Raw genomic sequence first — 10,394 nt, forward strand, 5'->3', positions numbered from 1 at the left:
AGCATGCCGGGCCTCCAAGACCACGCCAAATTGCCGGAAGGGTAAGGGTCTTCCCCCTTTCCCCGCCGGAGACAGTTTCCCACATTGCCCCTCTCCACTCCCCACCGCTCCCAAGGGACTCCGGGAGACAAATATTCGCTGCCATAAAAGTGAACTATGAGGGGTGAAGTCAGACGCGCAGACAGGGTCACCCCAGGGGGGGTGGGGGTGGCTGTAACCAGGGCGTGCCCGAGCCAGAGATCTCGAACCTTCACCCCCACTTTGCAGACTAAGAGCCGTACCAACGCTGTGGCAAAGGTCACTGTCCCAGGAGGACCCAAACCTGTCTGGGCCCTGGGGCCGACCGGGCGGGGACAACCTGCCGCTTACCTGCTCCCTCATCCTCCCTAAAGTCCCCCCGCCACTTACCCACCCACTCCCGCAGTCATACCCGGGCGCAGTGAGGGTGTGTGGCTGGGAGCCGGTACCTGCTTCCTGAGCGCCTCGAAGGCTGCGCTGATGGTGTGCACCCTCGTCCGCTCCCTGGCGTTCGCCAGGAGCCTCCGGGTCTGCTGCAGGGCTTTGATCTCGGAGGAGGCGGCTGTAGCTTCGCCCGGCCGTTTCCTAGGCGACGCGGAGGAATCCGGGTGGTTATTGTAAATTACGTGTGAAATTGACGAGTAAGAACTTTCCCCAGGGCGCGTGGGGGGGGCTGGGCGCACTGAGGGCTCCTGGGGAGCAGGGGCCGCCGACGGCGTGGGGCGTGCTGGCGGTGCGCACAGCAAGATGCGGGGACGTAGGCCGGGCTCCCGGAAAGGCTGCGCCTCGGGACCCCCAGGTACCTGGCCCTGGGGCGCTGGAGGCGGCGGCGGTGGCGGCGGCGTGGGGAGTCCCGGCGCCACTGCGCCCAGGGCGAAGCCGCGTTTCCGCGCGTCCGAGACCTCCGGAGCCCGGGCGCCCCCGCGCTCCCCGGCCGTGTCCGCGCCCCCACCTGAGGGAACGGCCGGCGCCACCCGGGCTGGCACCGGAGCCGGGACCGGCTGCAGCCGCTGGGTCCTGTCCCGCAGCCCGTTGGTGGCGGCGGCGCCGTGCTCGGGCGCTTCCAAGTCCAATCGGAAAGTTTTATAGCCGTTCGCGCGCCGCGCCGGCTCCTTGCCTTTCCTCTTGAGCTTTTTGAGGCCGTTCAGCTCCTTCACGCACACGGTCTTCCACGGCCCGTCCTCGAGAACCGGGATGTGCTTCATGGCGCGGGCAGCGCGCAAAGCAGGGGCGTGGGGCTGCCCGGGAAGCGCGCCCGCTGCGCTCGCTCTACACGCTGCGCGCCGGCTCTGCCCGGGCGGCCGCGGCGCTCAGCGCCTCGGAGTCTCCAGCTCTCCCCCTGCTCGCTCCCTCCCTCCCTCCCTCCCTTTCTCCCCCTCGTCCGGGGCAGCTGCGCCGCCGCCGGCTCCGCGAAGCCGCCGGGCTGTCCGTTCCCGGAGCGCTCAGAGTGTCATCTGAAGTCGCTGCCGCCGTGCCAGCATTTCTGGAGAACGCCCGCTGCGCTCCATCTGTGTTTGTTTAGCCTCAGTTTACACAGAAGCCCAATTCGCGAGATCAGTCAGCGCCGCCGCCCGGAGAGGAGGCAGCTCCCGCCGCAGCCTCCCCAGCCCCGGCCGCCCGAGCCGCGAGCGCCTTTAAAGAAACAGGAAGCATTTTTCAAAACAGCTGGGCTGCTGGCCGCCTCCTTTGTCCGCGTCCACTCCACCTCCCCCCACCCCCATCCCTTCTGCCCAGAACCTGCGTCCTCTGACTCTCCCTCCCCGCCCCCTCCTCAAGTCCGGGGCGCTTCTCTTTCCCCAGAGGACAGTCCGCTCCCGAGCACGTGCCTTCTGGGCCCTTCGGCCCTTCCCCAGATCAGAGCCGGGCCTTGTCTCCCTGGCCTTGCTGACCTCTCGGTGACGCAGCGTCGCCTTCCGCACCCAGCACCTCCACGTCCAGCCCTCCACCCCAGCTTGCCAATCGAGAAAGAAACAGAATGGCGACTTCTCGTGGGGGGCGGGGGCGGGGGTAGGTCGAGGAGGGAAGGAAAGGCGCTGGGGTTGCCTGAGACCCTCACTCGCCCTGTACCGCAGCCCCATCCGCTCGGGTCACTTGCTGCAGCACAGAGACCAGGAGTAGAAGGCCTAAGCGCCAGGCAAACTGAGGATCTGAAAAGGAATGGGCTTTCCCACAGTCACGCAGCGAGTTAAAGAAGCCGAGCAGCGTGGAAGCTTCAGGTTTAGACGCAGCATCTGGGAGAATCTCAAGTCACCTCACCGCAGGTTGCCCACTACATTGCTGTGGGGAATTCAGCCCCAGGCACATAGGGAGTACCAGTCAAATGGAAGCTTTGGTTATTTTTATTATTCATAACAGAGGCAGAATAGCTTCTAGAGGCAGATTTCCCGGGTTCAAATGCCAGCTGTGCCACTTACAAACTGAGTGTCGTCGAGCAAGTCACTGAACCTCTCTGTGCCTCCCTTTCCTCGTCTGTAGAATGGAAGTAACAATTGTACCTTCTTCCCGAGGTGTTGTGAAGATTAATTGAGCGTATATGTGCAAAGCATTCAGAGCTGCCTGGCGCAAAGTGAGAGCTTTGCAGGTGCCCACTGTTACTGGCAGGGGACAGAGGTCGACTGCCCAGACCTTCGGTCCCAGCGCCATCCCACTGGAGATTCTGGGGGAAAATAAAGGACAAACTAGTGGGCCCTCACCCGAGCCCACCTCCCGGAGGCTGCCCCGAGGACCAGCACACGGTCCTTCACTCTTCGCAGGTCCTTTCTCTGTGGTAGTAAGTTCCTCCTTGGTGGTGGTTGCTTTAAGCAGGTTGAGAGAAGATAGACCCTTGACCCTGGCCTTGGGCTCTGACCTCTGCAGCCACTGGAATCTTTGTCTTTCTGGTTTCAGTCCTTCACTCCCACCTCCAGACCCACCAAACCCGATAGGGTTTTTCTTGTGAAAATGCAGTTCATCAGAGCGCCTTCTCTCCTCTAGGGGAGAGTGCCCTGGGGGTGGGAGGAGGCAGATGACATGGTGACCTGTGCCATACAGTGTCCTGTGAGGTAGGATGGGGGTCCAGGCAGAAGGTTCAGGGGCAAGAGCATAGATTGTACTTGACTTTTCAACTGTCAAGCTCCATGACCCTGAGCAAGACAGTCCATCCCACTGGGGTTCTGAATCTGTCCTTGAGGATGATATTTCTGTCCAGCCAACCTCTCAAGATAGTTGGGGAAGTAAAAAGAGATCACAGGTGTAAAAGGACTTTGACATAAGACTTCAAACATCCCTTCACACGTCGACATTCACACAAGGACACACGCAGAGGCATGCAGTTTTCTGACTATGGTAAATGCAAAACCTCATTTTTTCCACCGGGATGGGTCCGGCATCATAAAATGTGTGCTTCCTGAGGCACCCCCTTCTCTGGGCACCCAGCATCTTCCCATACCTTATCTCTCTCCTGAAGACCAAGGGTAAGCCCCAGAGAGGAGTCCCCATTCACCTTCTGTTTCCCCCACCAGCCCGGGACACTCTGAAGAGAACACTCTTCTCACTCTTTGATGACTGGCTCCAGTCTCCCCTCCTCCTGTAAGCTGGTCAGCACAGCCCCCTGTCACTCTTGCTGGCCTCTGCATGTGGTCCCTCACAAGAATTGCTGTACCTTGTCCTCCACTGAGGTCCTGCCTGAACCCCAGGGTTTGTGAGCTCTGGAAAAGCCACTGTTTCCTTCCTCCCTGTCTTCCAGGAAACTTTTGCTGAAGGCTTCAGGCCCTTTACATTCTCCAGATCCCAAGCAGAAGCTGTAGACCCCAGCCTACCCACTCCTCACGCACCCAGCCAGTCGGTGGCAGAGTTGGGAGGAAAGCCAAGACCCGCTCTCCAGAGCTGCTGAGGTCCTCTCTGAGCCTCCGTCTCCCCCTCTGTAAAATGGAGATCGTAATGTTTTCTCGTTGGGCCGGCATGAGGTTTAAGTGAGGCTGCAAGTACAGCACTGAGCCTGGTACTTTAAGTGGAACGACGGTGGCCTTAGGCATGCTGGGTTAGCACAGCTGCCCAGGCGCCTTGCATCCCAACTTTTCCCCCCTGGCTCGGGGTGCACTTGCAGGCTGGGGTGTCCATGGCTAGTTAGGGCCTGCAGAAGTCTCTTGGCAGGACTGAAAATTGTCCTTAAAGAGGCCAGGCTGTGCTCCAGGAAAAATCACGTGTCTTGGTTGAATAGCGAAGGCTCCACTCATGCTGATCTTGAGCCTGTCACCAAGTCTTCCAAAACAGAGGAGAAGGTCACTGAGATTCCCAAGGGGTGGGAGGAAGAGAAGGGAGTGGAGAGGAGTGGTCATCTGCACTGGGTGGAGGTAGCACGGGACTCAGAGCCAGCCAACCTCCCAAGACATGCTCCTTCCCCGTCGCCGTGCTCCCTCTACCGCTGGTCAAATCGCGGGGCCCAGGGGTTGGCATCAGGCTAGTCTAGTGCTTTGCCACTCACCAGCTGTGTGGCCTTGAGCAGCCCCTTTACCTCTCTGAGCCGCAGTTTGTTATCTGGCCGTTATCTCCTTAGTCATAAGATGGAATGCCATGTACCGGAACACGAGGGCCCAAGTGATGTGAGGGTCCCTGTTAGTGTGATTTCTCAGCCCACCAGGTGGCAGACCTTCGAAGTCCAGGCTAACTGCCCAAGGTCCCCCAGCCTAAGGGCAAACCGGCCACCCAGGGCTCCCTTCCCTCAGCCTCCCGGAGAAGTGGAGGGAGACCAGCCTGCCAGCACCCCCTGGTGGTATGACATTGTCTGGGCTACACACAACATAGCCGGCTCCCCACAAGGATTTAGAGCTAGGAGTGGTAGCCCTGCAATGACAGCAATTCGGATTTTGTGAATTCATAGAATTTCCAGGATAAAAAGGCTCTCCAGGCTCCAGGTGGTCTCACCCCCTGTTTGGAATGGGACAACACGGACATCCAAAGAAAACCTATGCCCTATGTTAAAAACATCCCCCACTGAATCAAGTGTTTGAGGTTACTCTGGGCCAGAATGATCATGCCACTGAGAGGTTCCACATCCCCTGTATGGCCGGTCCAGGGAATAGGAATGAAACTAGAAAGGGAAGTGAAGTCAAGAGCTTAGGGCTTAGGCCACTGGGAACAAATGTTAGAAAGCCAGGCAGCAAAACTCACCACCACACAGGGAGCGACTACAGGCTCTATTTCACTAAATCCTTATAACAACCCAGGGAAGTAAACCCATTCTACAGATAAGGAAACTGAGGCTCCTCGACCAAAAAACAAAACAAAACAAAAACTTGCCAATGGAAAGGAAATAACAGAAGTGAGATTTGAACCCAGGCCGACGGACCCAAAAACTTAAGCTTTGAACCATCGTGTTTTGCTGCCTCCTGAGACCTCAGTGAGTAGCATCTGGGGAGGTGAGTCACTGGGCCACCTACAGGGCTGGCCTCTCTGGAAGCCTGGCTGTCCCTGCATGTGCCACCAGCCTGGGCGAGCTTCTTGCTGTCCTCTTCTCAAGGGTCCTCCTTTGGACCAGCTCAATGACCCTCCAGCTCCTTCCAGGTCAGGGTCAGATGGCAGGGGCACTGCCTCTGGACATTTGATGGTCTCAGGCATATGGATCCCAGGTCTTATCCAGGTACTGGTGCCCTCCTAGCATTGCTGGGTGGAACCTGCCCAGCAATTCCTTAGTGCATATGCACCACCCATGGGTGAGGACAGGATAGCTCTGCAGGGTGACATCCCAAGATTGCCATCTTCTTGGCCAAAGGGGATGGAACCTTGGCTACTTGCTACATGGAACACTACATTCCTGAATCCGGAGTCCCTATTTCCGGCAGTCTAGAGTGTTCCAAAGTGGCTATGTCATCCATTCGAGAAAGGGAGGAAGAACAGAAATTAGACTGCCAGAAGGCAACAGAACGCATGTAATCAGTGCCTTCCAGAGTTCTGCTCATAGCCACCCTGGATAGGACCACCCAAGGGAGTGAGCCTGGTGGCCCCCAAAGCTCCTCCCTACCTTTCAGTCACAGTGTCTGCACTGCCACCATTAACCAGCAGGATCCTGGATCCAGAAGACAGAAATGAGACATCCAGGCAGAAAGCTGTTCCAGACGCACCCTCCAGTCTTCCTCCTACCTCTCTCTATGCAAGTGACCATCCCCGCTGTGGAAAATTCAGAGAGTCTTTGGGGCTGGGAAAGGGGCTGGATAAGGACATGGCAGGAGGGAGCAAGGAGGGCCTTCAGCAGCCCGTCTCTGGGGCTCCCTCCCTGGGATGGGCTAGCATGCACCTTCTCAGCCCTGAGCACACGCTCTGTGGTTAATGGAGCCGTTTCCCCTGCAACAGGCCGAGCCCATGGGGTGCACTTAGTCCTGGCTCCTGTGGTCAGGGAGGAAACGGGAGGATTGGCTCAGGAGAGAAGGGGTTCAACACCAGGAGGAGCCTGGCACAACAGGCTGGCAGGAGACAGGTTCCCACACAGTTGGCCAGATGTCCTCTGAAACCTAGGACACCTCATGTCATTCCTCTGTTCAAAACCTCTCCGTGACTTCCTATTTTTCTCAGATGTGTTAGGAGCTACCAGCAATCCTCTCCCCCTGCAAGCCTGGAGACAGGGGTCTGTTCCTCCACCCCGGGAACCCGGACTGCCTTGGCTAAGGGAGGCCTGAGGCAGTGGAGGTGACACCGTGCTTTTAAGGGCACTGGCTGTTTCAACTTCACGCCAGTGGGAGCCCTGAGTCACCGTGTGAGCAGTCCAGGTTACTCTGCTGGAGAGGGAGGCCTCGTGGGGAGCAGCGTGGTGCCTGACCTGTGAGTGAGGAAGGCACCAGGACACCCGGCCCAGGGGAGCCTTCAGACGCCTCGAGCCCCAACCTCTATCTGGCTACAGCCACATGGGAGAACCTAAGCGAGAACCATCCAGCTGAGCCTGGTCAACCCCCAGAACCATGGGAATGAATCCTGAATTGTTGTGTTAAGCCACTACATTTTGGGGTGGTCTGGTATGCAAGCAATAGAGAACTGGAACATTCGAGCAGGAGCCAAGGTTGGCATCTGGTCCCCCCTTTCCTCTCTGACTTCTTCCCCTCAGTCCTCCCCCACCACCCACCCCACCTCTCTGCTCCCAGCGCACTGGGCTTCTTGCTGCTCCTTGAACTTACCCAGCAAGCTCCCTCCTGCCACAGGGTCTTTGCACTGGCTGTTCCTCTGGCCTGGAATGCCAGGAAGCCCAGGTAGACTCGTGGCTTACTCCCTCACCCCCTTCTGGTGTTTCTATGTCACCTTCTCAGTGAGGTCGTCCCTGGGCACCCCATATACCCTCCTCTTCAATATCTCTACCTCTTCCCTGCTTTAATTTTTCAACCACTTACCATTCTCTGACATATTATGTCTGTAGGTGTATAACTGGGTTTTTTGTTTATTTGTCTCCCCCACTAGAATGTCAGCTCCATGAGGGCAGGGCTCTTTACCTGCCTTCTTCACTGCTATATCCCAGGATCTAGAACAATCCTGGTATACAGTAGGCACTCAATAAATATCTACTGAATGAACGAAGGCTCACTGCTCAGTTTGGACCAGGCCTGACTCAACCAGTCAACCAGCTGCTTTAACGAAGCAACCAGTGGATCCAGAGTTGATCATGTCCCAGGGACCGCTGCTCTGACCACTGGGAACTGGTGGTTGGTCGAATTCGCTCTCTTTTCTCTGGTTTCGTGTCTCCTGGCCTGATAAACAAAATGGGGGACAATGGGTGCAAATCAACAGTCATTCATTCACTTGACAAACCTTGGGCCGAGCCAGGCCTCACGATGGGACTGGGTCAGAGAAATGAGGTGTGTGCCGTCAGGAGCTCAAGTGATTCCCATCTCCAGCTTGATCCACCTGTGACAATTCAACACACATCTGTAGACACCTACTGAGGCTGTCTACACCTACAGCACAAAGACAGCTACTGAGGGATACAGCAGTGAACAGAGAAAAACCCCCTGCCTCACGGAGCTAACATCTGGTGAGAGGGCACAAGGTATCCACCTCGAGGCATTCCAGGTCCAGTAGAGAAATAATACAAATCTGTTAAGAGCTGTAAACACAGCACGAAGTGATACACTCTGTAGGGAAAGCTGCGGGAATTCCGAGCATGGCAGAACTGCTCTGGGAGACTTCCCGAAAGAAGAGGCATTTGAACCCGGCTGGAAGGTCAGTGAGATCTGGCCAGGCAGACCACTTGCCTGACAAATGCCCATAGCTCACTCCTTTACCTCCACCCAGCCTCCTGTTATGTCACCTCCTCGTTAAGGCCTCCCCTCACTACCCACTTACAACTGGAACGACCGCCAGCCCTTTTCTCCTTGTCACACACTTATGCATCACGTTTATGCTCTGCATTGCCACCCAAGGGAGATAGAAAGTGGCAGTGAGGAGTGGCGCCTGCTCCCTTACGAAGCTTAGAAAAGGTTCGTCCCAGTGGCTGGTAAGATGGCAGAGGAGAGAGGGTATGGTCACGTGGCACCTCCCTGACTGTCGGGGATTCGCTACGAAGTGAAGGGATATCTGAGCCTCAAGGAGGCTTCCTCAAGAAAGCAACACAGCAAGCCAGGCTGTGCTGGGCCAGCACACCCCCAAGAGGACCCGAGGGCTGCCCGAAGCAGCTGAGTCTCCAGGCTCTCTGCTTCCTCTGACCAGCATCTGACCTGGCCCTGCCCTCTCTGGTCCTCTCCCTCCCCCTGACACCTCGCTGTCCCCCAGATTCCTTCATTCCCATGGCCTCTGATGGGGAAAGTCCAGGGTCTTCTGTGGCTTCTCCTCTGTTCCTGCTCTGTGCTCTCTGGGCTCTGTTTCAGCAAAACGACATTATCCATCATAACTCCATGTTGTTAATGTGAATTTTATCACCTTTGTAGTTTTGTTTATTAATTTATTAACTTATTTCCATTTATAGTTGCATAAGAATTAAAAGCATAAAGCGTAAGTGTATAACTATGTCTTAGGGCTCTGTGACAGTGTGTCACCTTTCGAGACAGGAGCACACATTACCCAGGTTCAAGAAATTCTGGGCAGGATGTTATCAGAGTTGTCCTGCAGCTTTGACTTTCTGGTCTGGGAGTCAAAAGATACATTCTCTTCCCAGGACCAGCTAGGTACCCTTCCCTTGGGCACTTGCTTCCCCTGTGCCCTGGCTCCTGCAAGCCTCACTTTTTTCTCTTCTTTTCTTTTCTTTTCTTTTCTTTTCTGGCCACGCCGTGTGGCACGTGGGATCCTAGTTCCTGACCAGGGATCGAAACTGCGCCTCCTGCATTGAAAGCGTGGAGTCTTAACCACTGGACCACCAGGGAAGTCCCAAGCCTCAGTTTCTTCATCTATAAAATGGGAAGAGTGAGAAGGTGATGGCGCCTACCTACCCCGAGATCTTCCCATCCCCAGCGTCTTAACATTTGTCTTAAGCCTCTTCAAAACCCAGAGCACAATGGGGGAAAAAGAAACATTCACTCGCTAGAGAGAAAACTCTCTTGCAGGCCTAACCCCTGTTGCAGGCAAGAGAAGCTCTGTCACGAAGCCATCAATCCCACTGGAACACCGAAGCTGGATCAGCCAGGGGTCGGGCGGGGAGCGAGCCAGAGGCCCATTAGTGCTTTCCTCATCAGGACCTAGTTGTCAACAGCCTAACAAGACCTGGCTTAAGCCAGTGATCTCCCGGGAGCTGTTATCAACCCTCACAGGCGTGCTCTGTGGCTAGATGTAAAAACCAGTGTGTGATAAGTTCTTCTTCTTCTTCTTCTTTTTTTTTAGGAAAACAACATTAAATTCCCCAAGGAGCACATTCCTTCATTGTGAAGTATTCCCTATCCATCTCCCCCATTCCCTCAGAAAAGAAAGGAAACAAAAAAGGCTTGGCTACTTCTTCTGTACAGGCTCCTTAAAAAACTATTTTTATAGCTCTCTAGAAAAGTCCCCTCTGATGGCGGCAGCTGGAGTACATGAGGGGGCAGGATGGAGCTGACACAATGCACATTTATTAGCAATGTGGAAAATTAAAAAGGTACTGGCTCTTCCACTGCCCAGCTCAAGGGCAGCCCCACAGACCTGGGAAGCCCCAGTGACAGCTGTTGATCTGGTGGTCTCCAGGCTGAGTCCTCAGAGGCCGAATCAGTTGCAATCCTAGATTGGCACAGCTGAGGGAGGCTTAGAGAACATCTAGTGCCCAGAGGCCAAATATTTTTCTTCTCTCTCTCTGTTTTTTTTTTTTTTTTTTTGAATTTTATTTTCTTTTTATACAGCAGGTTCTTATTAGTTATCTATTTTATACATATTAGTGTATATATGTCAATCCCAATCTCCCAAAGGACAAATGCTTTTTATCATGCATGCCAAGTCTAATTGATTGGTAGGGGCTGCTT

At 55.4% G+C, this 10,394-nt stretch overlaps 1 protein-coding gene across 8 annotated transcripts in view; it reads right to left on the reverse strand.

Annotated features, from left to right (window-relative positions):
- ATOH8 (atonal bHLH transcription factor 8) overlaps positions 1-1,715 on the reverse strand; it is a 34,846-nt gene extending 33,131 nt beyond the window's left edge. For 6 of the 8 annotated variants that reach the window (XR_010835384.1, XR_010835380.1, XR_010835381.1 and 3 more), the window contains exon 1: positions 468-1,379. Coding sequence is in view for 3 of the 8 variants with exons in the window: in XM_059079017.2 (XP_058935000.1) it covers positions 468-1,223 (756 nt within the window). In the remaining 5 variants the exon portion in view is untranslated. Of the gene's footprint in view, positions 1-430 lie in introns of all 8 variants that reach the window. The other 2 variants (XM_059079019.2, XM_067007276.1) reach the window with 2 other exon arrangements.
- Between the last annotated feature and the right edge of the window lie 8,679 nt (positions 1,716-10,394).

The sequence above is a fragment of the Kogia breviceps genome, chromosome 11 (assembly GCF_026419965.1).
Source record: "Kogia breviceps isolate mKogBre1 chromosome 11, mKogBre1 haplotype 1, whole genome shotgun sequence".
NCBI lineage: Eukaryota > Metazoa > Chordata > Mammalia > Artiodactyla > Physeteridae > Kogia > Kogia breviceps.